The 14,384-nt window shown below is 39.8% G+C and overlaps 1 protein-coding gene across 1 annotated transcript; it reads left to right on the top strand.

The window, feature by feature from the left end:
• The first annotated feature begins 810 nt into the window (after window positions 1-810).
• On the top strand, window positions 811-14,384 carry HSPA14 (heat shock protein family A (Hsp70) member 14). The gene is made up of 14 exons (XM_074168495.1): window positions 811-906; window positions 1,038-1,118; window positions 1,252-1,334; window positions 2,375-2,423; window positions 3,259-3,352; window positions 3,470-3,560; window positions 4,716-4,820; window positions 5,642-5,803; window positions 7,343-7,498; window positions 8,654-8,756; window positions 10,285-10,500; window positions 10,887-11,060; window positions 12,074-12,144; window positions 13,702-14,384. The coding sequence occupies exons 1-14, from the start codon at window positions 811-813 to the stop codon at window positions 13,778-13,780; spliced, it is 1,560 nt and encodes a 519-aa protein (XP_074024596.1). The 3' UTR covers window positions 13,781-14,384.

The raw sequence follows: 14,384 nt of genomic DNA, 5'->3' as shown, positions 1-14,384 counted from the left end.
CTGCACATATACGAGGTGTCCTGTTCCCCATTAAGGCACACATTAAGGCACACTTCGTTGCGTCCACTACAGGGCCACGTGGAATCTGAGGAGCCTTCAGCACAACAGCAGCTCTGGCCAGGATGAAGTGAATTCTGCGTGAACGATGTTAAATTCCCCCAGGATTGATTAGAACTCACTTCTTTTTCTTCCCTTCCCCCCCCCCCTCCCCCCCCCCGCCGTGGTAATGCCAAGATGGATTTCTCCAACAGAAGTCCAACGAAACGGTACGCTGAGCTTTGCCTTCATATGTTGGTCATGCGTGGTTAGATGATGCAAAATGGGCACTCCAGCTTGACTGGTTGGCTAATAACTAAAGAACTTGGACAAAAAAAATATTTACAGCACTTGGACCCCAAAAAAATTGGTATTGTCTCTGTGTGCTTCGCTGCCTGCAATTAAACCACGAGAGATGCCACTGACATGAAACGCACACGCCCCGGCCCACGCGTGAAACACCTCCTGTCGCCTGTTTCCATTTTAATCTCAATTTTCTCAGTGTTTGGGTCCTCTGGGGCCGCCCCACCGCAGGCACCACAGACCCCGCGCTCCGCCGCGCCAGCTCCCCTCAGCGGCCGCTCCCCGCCGACTTCTGCCCCGTTGCCACGCTTGATGACGCCATTCTGTCCATTTTTCTCATTGGCTGCTCCAAGTTCGCTTCTCTGCGATTGGTTTGCGAGAGAGCGCGGCGCGGGCTTTGATTGGCGGCCGAGGAGAGGAGGGGAGCGGGATTGGTTGGGAGCCGGGCGGGGAGGAGGGGCCACGCGGTGCATGTTGGGGCGGCGGGCGCGCGTGGCGCCTGAGGGGTTGATGGCGGCCATCGGTGTTCACCTGGGCGCTACCTGTGCCTGCGCCGCCGTCTATAAGGTGAGGGGCCGGGGCGGCGTGGCTGCTCCGGGAAGGGTCCTTAGCCGGGGGAGGGGGTGGGCTGCAGCTGTCTCTGCTCCCTCACGGGTAACGCAGCGGGTGGAGCCCTGAGGGGACGCTTCTCTCCACAGGATGGTCGCGCCGACGTGGTCGCTAACGACGCCGGGGACAGAGTCACTCCTGCGGTGGTCGCCTTCTCGGAAAGCGAGGAGGTGAGGGTTCCCGTCCGGCGGGGGGGGGGGGGGGGGGGGGGTCGGGAGGGGAGGGGAAGGGAGCGCTGCCTGGTGCTCACTTCTTTGTTGTTGGTTTGTTTTGGTGTTTTTTTTCTCTTTATTTTTCATTCAGGTTGTTGGCTTAGCTGCAAAGCAAAGCAGGATAAGAAATATTTCAAACACTGTAGTGAAAGTGAAGCAGATCCTTGGGCGGAGGTAAGAGAACAGGTGTGAAAGGGAAGATGAGAAGTTCGGTTTCGCCCAATAACGCTGGTCGGTGAAAGGCAGCCTCAGCACCGATGTTGAAGGGAATCTAGTGTGATAGTAGTTAAATTAATCTGGCACTGACAAGAGGATATGCCAGATCTTAAAAATTATATAAAAAAAAGTATATTATGAACTGCTTATTCTACCTTTCATTCCAGTATGAAGAGTAAAGAGATGTTTAGTTTTTATGTCTGGATTTGTCTGTGAAAGTCAAATTGTTAAATTCAGTAACAAGTCCCATATAAGCTGCATACTTCGGTTTCTTAACTAAAGCATCTTCTTGTTACCTGGATGTCTTCTGAAAAAAAAACAACAAAAAACCGCTGTTTTAAAATTCACTGTGGTTTTATTTACATGAAACTATTGTTTTTGTTACAGTCATGAAACGTTGATGTAATGCTTATTGTGATTCATCAGTTAGTGGAGCTGTGAGAGCTTGCGCTGGCAGTTACAGTGATGCTAGAGCTAAACTTATTGGTTTGGGTCTTAGATCAGAGACGTGACAGAACTTTTCAGTGATAACCTGTCTGTGTGTTACAGCTCTCGTTGAAAGGAGCTGACAAGATGATGTCCATTCTGATGTATTTCTCAGCACTTTTGAGATGCATAACTAGATGCAGTTAGTAGAGGAGTAAGGATAGTCATCTTACTGCTGTCGTGTTATTTCAGTCAATGCAACAGAAGTGCCACTAAAATCTTTTATAATGATTATTGGGGATAGCAGGTTAAAGCAATGTGTTGGTTTTTGTTTTCCCTTCTCACTATGTAGTTGGTATTTTTTTTCTACCATTAGTTTGGGGAAAGGAATGAAAGATACCAGCAGTCAGAACTGTTGTTTTTTCTTCTGTATCAATGTATCCATAGAGTGGAAAAAGGAATTTTGGTTGTTTCATATGCTGTAGGCATTATAAGGAATATCAGCAAGATGAATTTGTGCAATTACCCTTGAGCATATGATTTATTTTGTTGCTTTGCATTTGTCTGGACAGCTCTGGTGACCCACAGGCAGAGAAATACATTGCAGAAAGCAAGTGTTCTGTGAGTATGATCTAGTTTTCTTTTGTTGTTCTTGGAATAACTGCTATCATTTTATACTTTTCTTCTTGACCATGTTTGTGCCACACCGTGTTTGTGTGCTGTAGTGTCAGCTCTCATTGTAGAAGTTCCATTTGTTGCTGTATAGAATCTCTCTCTTTTTATAAAGTAGAAAAAGTACTGTGTTCTGAGATCTGCCATCGTAATGTAGTCCAACAGAAAAAAAATCTATAATTTATGGCGATTCTCAAAAGGGATGGTTCTTAATATATTTGAGTAATAGCATTGTGGTGTTTCTTAGCACTGGTAGAAAATGCTCAGGTTACACAACATCTTGTGATAAAAATGCTTAACCACTTGATTTAATGTCAGCATTAAATTTGGATAATACCGTACTTGTTACTAGAAACCTTTTTGCAAAACAAGAGAAAAATTGTCCTGGAAAATACATTCCTAAAGAAGGAACAAGTTTTTCTCTGGTTTTTGACTGTTTGTATTGACCTGCTTATATAAATAGTTGTTATTTTTTCTTATGGAATATAAGCAGCCAAGTACTCTTGTTCTAAATGTTGCTTTTGTACTAAAGAACACTTTTTAATACAAAAAGAAACACTGGAGACTTTAAGTACCTATGAATGTCACTGCCATGTCTGTTGGGTAAGACAAGGGGTCTTTGGGATTTTTTTTGGAAGCTTCTATTCTCTTGTAATAGAGCACTAACACAGGAAGTATTTACACAGCCTGGCGCTTTTTACTGCGAACAGAAACTGAATTAAACATTGCTCTCTGTTAATAACCAAACATGTATCTAATAAAGGTGTGTTGGTTTTGCTTACAGATAATTGAGAAGAATGGAAAACTTCAATATGAAATCGATAATAAACTTATTAACCCAGAAGATGTCGCAAAACTAATTTTCAGTAAAATGAAAGGTATATAATAAGTAAAATCGTAACAAATTTTAGTATTTTAAGCTGTGCTCATTTTTAAGATGTGGTATATTGTTTTTTTGCTTTTAATCAACATGTTCTGCCTATGTTTATAAACAGAAACTGCTCAGTCTGCGTTGGGTTCAGATATAAATGACGTTGTTATCACTGTACCATTTGATTTTGGAGAGAATCAGAAAAATGCCCTTGGGTAAGAGGATTAAGATTTTTTATTTTTTTTTTTATTATTTATTGTGTCTAAAGCAGACCAGCTGGCAGACCAGCAATCGGAATTCTCCTGCTAGACTTGAGCTTGCGACTCTCAGTCAGGACATAGGGATACTGTCTGAATTGGGAAAATAAGAAAGCAGGAGATTAAATTCTGACTTGGAATTCACTGTTTTAACCAAAATGAAATTCTGAATCAATTGAAGTGGGAGGGAATTTTCCTATCATCAAAGATAAAATGTCATTTCAGATGTGGATCTTCAGTGTCCCTTTTGAAATGCAGTCAGTTTCTCATCCCTTCATACAACAATACTCGCCAAACCAAGTAGCGTTACATGACTTTATTGAGGACTGTTTTCTCAGAGAGCAGATACAGAATACACACCAATATTCTACTTGGAAGTTCTGTTTGGAAAAATTTCTGCTGCAAAAGTTCCCCCATATGAAAGCATAAGTAGACTTAAAGCTGTACATAATTGGCAGCATCTATTTATACTTTCTGATATGTAGGCGCCCTTGTCTTTATCTGTCATGAAATACTTAAAGGACACTTTAAGTTGGTCATAAAACATTGGTGAGCTGGATGGTTGCAGTATGTATAACAAAACATTCTGTTGCTTTGGCATACAAGTCTCAGAATAACCGAAGTGGAGGAAATGACTTGTAGGGCAGTCCCAGGGTTACTGAAGTTTCAAGAAAACATGTAAAGAAAACATTAAAAGTGAGGTGTGATACCTTGATTTGGAAGTGAAAGCAATTTTTCTAGCATGATGCAAAATAAAGTACCAAGAGCTTTTAATGCCACACTTGAAGATAAGTGATGAAGTTTAATCAAGGGTGGGGTTTTTCATCTTCTATTTTAGGGGGGAGGGTTTGCTGTTTTTTATGGGGTATGTAGGCTGATACATCAGGGTTTTTTCTTTGACAATGAGCACGCAGCAGATTGAACTACCTGAGGAACAGAGTAGCAACTGAACTTCTTGATACCTTTCTTTTCCAGTCACTTTGCTTTGTTAATACCATGCTGTAACCAAGTTCTGAGTTGGTGGCCTATGTAGTTCAGCTGAAATCTTAACAGTGTGTGTGACTATAGTGAAATCATTAAAGTAAAATGAAATGCTGTTATGCCTTATCACAGGGAAGCAGCTGCAGCTGCTGGATTTAATGTTATGAGATTAATTCATGAACCGTCTGCTGCTCTCCTGGCTTATGGAATTGGCCAAGATTCACCCACTGGGAAAAGGTAAAATCCTAATATTTTAATTCTTAAATTTAAGCTGCTGAACTTAAATCCTGAGAAATCTTAAATGAGGGAATTCTATGTTGCCTTAGCAGTCAATACAAAAGTAATGATTTGAGGCTTGTTTTTCTTTTTTCTCTCAATAAAGCCAATAACAAATTAGAAGATGTAAATCTGTAATGTTTTAAATCCCTTTGTTCTGAGGTGTTTTTTTGTGGGGTTTTTTTTGTTTTGTTTTTTTTTTTTAGAATTGTCTTTAAAGATTCTGCTTGCTCTTTAATGAACTGATTGGCTTGAAGAAAAAGGCATCCCTTAAACAGTTTGATATAGCTGGTTTTTTAGTTGTGGGATCTGGGGTCATTTTGCATATGCTGAAAGAACTAAAGCCGAGTTCTGGGTTCAGCAGGTGCATTGGGTTTCCCTTATGAATATTCAGATAATTCATAAGATTTTCAAAATAGCAATGACTGCTGTCAGTGCAAACAGATGTCTTGTCTTTTTTTCTTCTTGGTTGGTATTTTTTACCCTTGTCATATTCAAAATTATGGGCAAGAATTATGTAATGTTGATTTCCCAGTTGTGTTGTAGGAAAAACATTGACTGCTCTCACTGTATGAAATAGTACTACAGACTACTTGACAATGTTCCCTGAAGGATAAAATTAATCTAAGGTGCATGAAATACAAACATCCCAAATGAAATTCTTTTGTCAAAACTGATTAAAACCTGCAATATGTGATATAACTGTCATCTTTTTAGAAAGCGTCAAAGTAAACATAATTTTAGATGGCTTACTAATTGTACTGTTCTTTTTAACATGGCAGCAATGTTTTGGTTTATAAACTTGGTGGAACATCGCTTTCTATCACAGTCATAGAAGTAAACAGTGGAATATATCGTGTGCTTGCTACAAACACGGATGATAGCATTGGTGGAGTTTGCTTCACAGAAGCTCTGGCACAACACTTAGCTTCTGAATTTCAGAGGTGGGTTTTGAATTCCAAGCATGTTGCTGTTAGGACAGGAACTTCGTTACCTGATGCTTGCTTTCCAAAACAAACAACAAAAAAAAAGATCATGTCAGGTTGTCAGATGTAGCAGACTGTCTGCGAGTGAAATGCCTCAAAGATATTAAAGGAGCAGTCAGTTGTTGGGGGCCAAGGAGGAAGACTGGGAAAGACTAGGGTTTGGGTAGATGTTGCCTGAAGTTGGTGTTGAGCTATAACGGCTCAGCTGTGAACTGTTCTGGGTGATTTCACTGAGTTTCACTGAATTTTTTAGAGTTGGAAGGGACCGTATAGATCATCTAGTCCAACTCCCCTGCCGAAGCAGGATTGCCCAGAGCATGTCAGAGCATGTTACTCAGGACTGCATCCAGGCGGGTCTGGAAAATCTCCAAAGAAGGGGACTCCGCAACCTCCCTGGGCAGCCTGTTCCAGGGCTCTGTCACCCTCACCGTAAAGAAGTTTCTTCTCATATTTGAGTGGAACCTCCTGTGTTCCAGCTTGTGCCCGTTGCCCCTCGTCCTCTCACTGGGAACCACTGAAAAGAGTCTGGCTCCCTCCTCCTTCAACCCACCCTTGAGATACTTATAAGCATTGATAAGGTCTCCCCTCAGCCTTCTCTTCTCCAGGCTAAAGAGTCCCAGCTCTCTCAGCCTTTCTTCATAAGGGAGATGCTCCAATCCTTGAATCATCCTCGTTGCCCTTCGCTGGACTCTTTCCAGTAGTTCCCTATCCCTCTTGAATTGGGGAGCCCAGAACTGGATGCAGTATTCCAGTTGTGGCCTCACCAGTGCAGAGTAGAGGGGGAGAATGACTTCCCTCGACCTACTAGCCACGCTCTTCCCTATGCAGCCTAGGATTCCATTGGCCTTCCTGGCCACAAGAGCTGTATGTGACTACAGGCTGCTGATGTCCTTTCAGTCACAAGCTTTTGGGGTGGCAAGGAATTCACCCATGTGGGATTTGTTTGGTTTTCTTGGTGTGTGGCGGGGTTTGTGTCATCAGACTGAAGTCTGTATGGCACCTTCATCCTACAATGAACAAAAATGAGTGAATTACTATTAGCTCTAACGATCTTGAGGTGGTCTGTTGTGTAGTAGCACAGGAGACTTTTTAGATGAAACATACTATTTTTTGACATGTCTAATGTTCTAATTTCTTCTTAGCCTGTGGTTAAAATTTGTAAACTTGCAGGCCTTTTCTTGCTGTTCCGTGGAGTCTCTTGTAGGATTTGTTCCGCTGAGAACCTCTTTAGAAAGACTTAAATCTGTGCAATAAATACTAATGCCTGAGCTCAGGGTGCCTCTCACAGTGTTCTTCAGTTGAAATTGAAATAGACACTTTTATTCCTTGCGAGCTTTCAATAGTGGCATTGTAGATAATACTAAAATGTCTACAGAAAAAACGTAGATAGCTTTAATCTATTGTTCCTTTCAGAAAGTTAGTGTTATCACTCAAATGCCTGCCTTTCTAAAATGATACTTCTTGGGGTTTTTTTTGTGGGTGTTTTTTTTAATGTAGGTCTTGTAAACATGATATTAGAGGAAATCCCAGAGCCATGATGAAGTTAATGAACAGTGCTGATATTGCAAAGCACTCGTTATCAACCCTGGGAAGTGCAAACTGTTTCGTAGATTCACTGTATGATGGATTGGATTTTGATTGTAATGTGTCCAGGTAAAGCAAATCTTGAATCTTTTCTATAAAATGATACGCCAAGTCTTTCTAGGTGGTATTTAGGGTATTCAATAAGCTTTGATTTCTTTTTTAATTTTTTTTTATTATGGCACTAATTTTAGAAACAGAAGACCAACTTGCTTTGTTTCATATTGATGATTCTGTTATGATGTGTTCTGTAGTAGTTGGGGTGGTAACAATAACAGTGTTGCCCAAACGGTTAGAAAACAAAGTGCAAAAAGGCACAAGGAGACACCCCCCCCCCCCATCTTTGGTGTCTGGTTATTGATGAAAGGGGAATAAAAACTGTAATTACTGAAGGTGGTTCACCCCCATGTGTTAATGGTTTTGTTACTAGATTTTCCTTAAAGAAGAGCAGACTTTTGGACTCTTTAGTTTAAATGGGCTCCAGAGTGATAGGAGGCATGGAAGTCTTTATGTTGCCTCTTTCTGACAGCTGGAGTAGAAAGATGTTTTCTGTCTTTTTGTTCATGCTGCTGTGTCCTACTCCAAGTCTTTTCTCTCTTGGGGTGATCACTTATTAAGAAGTTTAGCTGACTTTAATTTCTTTTCCCGTCAGCTCAGTTTTGGGTAAGAATGCTAGTCCTGTGGACTCGAGTTGCAGAAGTTGACTTGCTGTATTCGTACAGAGTAAAACTTCCTTTTCAGGCTTGAAAGAGCCCAAAGCAAGCACCAGTTTGTTTTTCAACTTGCTTAAGTACCTACTCCCTATATGCAAATCAGGACACAGCTTGATTTGCCTCTGAAAATTCAAGAGGCACATTTGAGTCTTTGTGTCTCCGTTATAAATATGATGAAGCAGATCCAGGATTTTTGCTTTTTTTTTTTTTTCCACATATGAGTCAAGACGATAATACTGTTTTTTCTCTCAAGTACACTGAAGAATGAATGTGCATTTCATGTAGGTGTTAATTATGGAATCGATAGCACAGATATCTTCAAAATAAAAAAATCACGTCTTCAAGATGAATAATTGGGAAATAAGGTTTTTTTTTGACTGTTTTTAAAAACAAATCACTTCGTAGCAGGTATAGCTAGAGAAACAAAATATGTTTTACAAGTGGTTGTTCTTCCATTTCAGTATTTCTCTAATGGATGAAATGACACGTCTTTTTTTTTTTTTTCCTCTTTTAGGGCCAGATTTGAACTTATCTGTTCTTCACTTTTTAGTAAATGTGTAGAAGCAATTAAAAAGCTCTTGCAGCAAGTTGGATTTACAGCAGATGATATTAATAAGGTAATAATAGGAGTCATTTGTCTCTAGTAAGTGCTTTATAACTCCAGGAGAAGAATATTTTCAGGGCCTGTTTTCTTTGCAGAGTGAGATTATTTCACGAGTTTGCTGGGTCTGAGCCAAAAATGCTTAAAGTACATAGACTTAAGATCTTCAGAAATCCTGTGTATGCTTTGATTTTGGTTACTTAAGTATAAGGTAGTTTCAGAGTCAATGCTGTGTTGCATATTAACTGCTGCATATTAAGTAAATAGTAGAGGATTTGGTGTGTTTGTGTAACTTGGAAGAGTAGAGGAGTACTTTCTTTAAGTTTAGTCTATAGACTTTCTTCTGCCTTCACTGAGCTTTGGATGGGGTTTGCTGATGCTTCTGAAGAAAGCCTGAGTTTTGATGTGTTTTTCATTATGAGTTGAAGAAATTGCTTAGTGTCTACTTGGTGCCCGTGTTCCTCTTTGTCAGCTTAAATGTAGGAACGTAGTAGATGCCAAACCGTAGAAAGCTCTAATACCAAAGATGGTAACTAAAGTAGCAAACGCTACTATTTTCATCCAAATGTCTTTTTTGCTTTGGTATGAGAGAGTAGCTTCATCTCACCTGTGTGTGGCAAACAGTGCTGCATATGTTGCTGATGGAATTGGCACGTGAATTCTGCAGCAAAATTTAGCTGGCGCTTTTAATGATACTTGATGCTATTTCTGATTCTCAATTAGTGTTTGCTGTGTCACATCTTGAGTTTCACTGGCAGAATAATGAAGTAGCCCAGGCCATTGTTCAGAGAAGGTCTTTTGTTCTCTGGTGGCAGTATATTTTTGGTGGCCCAATGTCTCCTCTCTCAAGCCCTAAGGCCTGAGAGAACAGCACACAATATAAATGTAAAAAAAAAATGAACCTAATTTACAACTTTTATGTTTTACATGAAAAAAGGTGGGAGTTAGCTTTGTTTCCAGATCTGGTTGATCTCAATGAAGTTACTGTAAGATAAGGGTTTTAAGAAATTTTTCTTGTACAAGATCAGTAAGTGATGGCTGGGTGTCAGTGACATCCCTCAGGATTTGATACTGGGGCTAATGCCATGTAGTGTCCTTATTAACCTATAGGTGCACAATGGTGAGCAGCACAGGTTACAACACGAGGAAATCTTAAAGAAAAGAACTTGTAGTGTGAGGGTGATCAAACACTGAAACAAGGGCCCACAGAGTCCGTGGAATCTCCATCCATGGAGATAAGATCCTGGGCAGCATCTTGTAACTGGACCTGTTCTGGGCAGGAGGTTGGATTAAGTGACCTCTGGAGATCCCTTCTAAGCGTTACTTTATGATGAATTCCTCAATTTTTAAAACTTGCAAGTTATTTCTTTAATATCAAATACAAAAGCAAGAGAAGTCAAGTAAAGATGGCATCAGTTTTTCTTTTAACAATTACAGATGGTAAAATATCCCAGAGCGGTTTGCGTTTCTGTATTGCAGGTTGTGACCTGTCTGTTTTTATCTGTCAGAAGAAAGATTTGAAATCATTAAGGCATGTTTTCCAGGTAGTTCTGTGTGGTGGGTCTGCTCGAATCCCGAAGCTACAGCAGCTGATCAAAGATATTTTCCCAACTGTGGAATTGCTGAATTCAATTCCTCCAGATGAAGTTATTCCCATTGGCGCAGCCATAGAGGCAGGAATTCTGCTAGGGAAAGAAAATCCTTTGTTGGAAGAAGAAGCACTCTTTATTGAGTGTTCTGCCAAAGATATTCTTCTTAAGGTAAGGCTAAAATGATTTAACTCAGAAAACTTTACTGCTGCAATGAATATACAGCACTACTTATGCATGATTGATGATAGAGAAACAGTGTTTTATTATTAGATCTACAGATCAGCTGTAAGTGGTAACTTAGGTTTATTAACAAAAAAATTGACAGGAGAAACTGCTTGATTTTAAGGGGAGATAGATTGTGTCTCTGCTGTGTTGTAACAGCTGGACTTTTTCATTTGTTTCTAGGAATTTTATTTTTTTAATTGCTTTGATGGTAAATGTGGCAGAGAGAATGATTCTTGGATTTCTTTTCTTATGGAGTGCTGCTCTAACACTTCCAGCTCACTAAAGTACTAAAGAGAGAGGCATGAACTTTTTTTTTTCCTTTTTTAAAGGGAGTAGACGAGTCAGGGGCTGACAAATTCACGGTGCTATTTCCATCAGGGACGCCGCTACCAGCTCGAAGGCAGCACACCCTGCACGCTCCTGGAAACACCTCTTCTGTGTGCCTCGAACTATACGAGTCACTGGGGGAAAGTCCCATGAATGGAGGAGGGAAATTTGCACAGGTGAGTATATGCACATTCATATGGACTTTTAATATTAACTGCTTGGAAATCAAGTGGATCTGAAAAAAAAAAAAAATTAAAACTGAAAACAATCCCACCTCTACCAAAACTTCTTGTTATAAAATTAGAATGCCTTGAGTCTCTATGGAAACAGCCTTTAAGTGTTCTTCCAGCAATGTGTTTATGAAGCATTGAAGCACTTCTAAAGAAATCAAAGTTTCCCTTTTGAATTTCTAAATGCCTGTCGGGGTTTGACACTTGGCACTACTGTAGTAAGCTCACCTGGGATGAGGGATCGTAACCGGTTGTTCCAGTAGTGCACACCTCCAACATTTTAGAAATAAAACTGCTGGAGGTAGTGATGTAGGTGCTGTATGTACTGTTGATTAATTCTTGAACTTTCTAGATGGGACCGGATCTTGGTATTAAATACTACATTTGATTTTTCACAGTGGTAAGATGATTTGATTAAATCCTCACCCAATATAAAGATATAACTTGGGACTCAACCTATTGAGAGAACACAGCTTGTTTGAAATGGAGGTGATGTGCTTACCTTGGCTTCAGGGCACCTAAAGCACCAGGGAGGGGAAAGATGTGGTAGAAATGGATGGAATACTTGAGAAAATAGTTATTCCACCTTATTCCTGCCTAAAGATCTTTAAGGGAATGGGGAAAGGATGTTACCTAATAATTAGAAAACTGATTTTAAGGAACATGCTTGCCTCTTAATGTGATCTGTGGGAGTTGGTTGTAGGTACTCCAGCTATCTTGGTGATAGACCCTGAAACAAAACCACTGAAATGGTAGTGCAAATAGCTAAAAATACACAGATTTGCCCTATAGATGAGTGAAGCCCTCTAGGGCATGCTTTGATTTTTTGAATTATTGGTATGAGATACTAAACAGAATGAATTGCAAACCTTAGCTGTTGTGTCACTTCCATTAACTGCTGTGCAAGGATTTACAGAACTTGATTATAACTTAACATTTTGTTTTATTTTCATAAATAGATTGTACTCCAGGATTTAGATAAGAAAGAGGATGGTCTACATGACATACTAACTGTTCTCACTATGAAAAGGTACCCGAAATATTTATTGTTCTGCTGTTTAACTTACTGTGTCACACTTGTGCCAAAGCAGTCTGTTCCTTTATTACGTTCTCTTGAATGTTTAGTTTTGTGTTTAGAAATTCCAGCATTTTATTGCTTCCAGGGCTGTGTCCTAGCAGGGGTAAACTCTGTAGGAGTGGGTTTTTTACAGTACTTTCTGTGCTTTCATTGTTTGATTCCTAAAGAAATGGAACTTCGGAGTTGTATAGATGATTTTTAGCAACTTCTGACCTGTTGATCAGTTTAACTGTGCTTGAGAGCAGTCAGAATTCCAAACTTCCTGTGGAAGGGGTGGGTTAGTTCTGTTGAGTGCCTGCGCTCTTAGGAAAAACTGAAGTAGAACCTGTCTTTATTAGTTGCTGAGGAATCCATGAAGGACTTCTCATAAGCAGCGTTTGTGATGAAAACCCACGCCTCTAGCCTTTCAGAGGCATGAGAAACAACGCCACAGGAAATCAGACTTCATAAAACTATTCTCTTACAGAATTACCTGACTATTATGGGAAAATACAAAGTATCTTATGGGCGGGGTGGGGAATGACACAATATTGAAGAAATTTCTCTAACTTTCTTAGGTCTTAATAGGAGTGGTTGGGCTCATTTGAAATAGTCTAAATAGAATTCCACCTTCTGGTATCTTTATAAACTAAGTCAAAGTATGTTTATCTTCTGAGGACTATCCTGAAGTTCATATTGCTTTTCTAAATAATGTGAGTTGTCCAGATGTTGCTGAAAAACTGAATCCCTACTTGCTATTTGAGTTCAAAATACTTCATTTTCTTCTGTTAACTGTCAGGTGTGTCAGTGCTCTATTAACAGACTTCACCTAAAATGCCGCCTTAGTCATCCACAGTCTTGCATTTTGCATTGATAAGCAAAACATCTTAGGCGTTATATATGTAGCGGTATAGTGCAGAAAACCTGCATTATTTTAAAGGGGGTTTTAGTAATATTTAGATGAAAAATATTAGGGTGAGTTTGCTATAACACATCCTATTTCTGTTTAAATATTATGTGTGACTGTTGTATGTCTAGATGAAGTAGGATTCAATATTGTCTCTAATCCTTGGATTTTGAAGATTATGGTTTTCCTCCTTGAAGGAGATCCTTGGTATTTAAAGACAACTACTGCTTTTAAAAGTCAAGTTCTCTTGCTTTGAGAAGATGTGCTTATGTGTTGGTTGCTGTTAATCAGAGTTGAAGATGAATGTTTTGATTAATATTAATGCATACTCTACTTACAAACCTGTACCAAATAAACTTACAGTCCTGAATCTTTTCCACCATACGTAGAAAAGCTAAATGCTTTAATGGAGAGCAAGAAGCGCGTATCTAAATATTCAAACTAAACTTAATTTCATAAATTTCATCTGTGTTGAAGCATGTTCTTCCCTGGATGTTTGGAGGTTCGTCTTTTTTCCTTTCATCTGCATGAAGACTGTTGTTGTTTACCCTCTCTGGAACAAGCAGTAACATACTAAGTGTTGTGCTGAGATAATCCTAAACATACCTTTCTCTTCTATCTAGGGACGGGTCCTTGCATGTCACCTGCACAGATCAAGATACCGGAAAGTGTGAAATCATCACTGTTGAAGTGGCGTCATAGTCTCTTTTGAAAGGCAACACTTCTTGAAGTTGATTTTTGTCTCCTGTTGGCTTTTTTTGCCAAAGTGGTGACTCTCTCTGAGATGATTTAAATGATCCTTAGAGGACCATAAGAAACTGAAGTAAAATATTAATTTGCCACCGAGTCTGTTTGGAGTGGAAAGCGTGGTGCAAAATGTTAGTCAAGACACGCAGACAGCGGAGCACTGAATTATTGGCACCTGATTTTTAAAATTCAGAGGACAAAACCTCGTGCTTGTGGTTCAGCAACAAGCGTATTGCATAGTCTAAAGATTATTTTTTTTTCCTTGGACTAATGAAGTTCTGTACCCATTCCACCAGTATATCTGGCTTCAGCAGCATAGCATTGAACCAGCGAGAGCTAGAATGATGAAAATCCACTCTCTGGTGACTGTACCAAACTGTACTGAAATCCTGTGTGGTCCTGATGTTGCCTGAAACTGTGGAGGCGATGCCCATTTGTGCTGGCCTCTTGAGTGGGACTTTTTTTCTGGAGTTACCACGAGATGGTTTTGAGGTGTTACCTGAAAAATGTGTGTAAGGGTTATATGTGCTTATTAATAAAATACATTTTTTTTATGCAG

This window comes from Numenius arquata, chromosome 2 (genome assembly GCF_964106895.1).
Source record: "Numenius arquata chromosome 2, bNumArq3.hap1.1, whole genome shotgun sequence".
Lineage (NCBI taxonomy): Eukaryota > Metazoa > Chordata > Aves > Charadriiformes > Scolopacidae > Numenius > Numenius arquata.
This window is presented reverse-complemented; position numbering and strand designations above follow the sequence as displayed.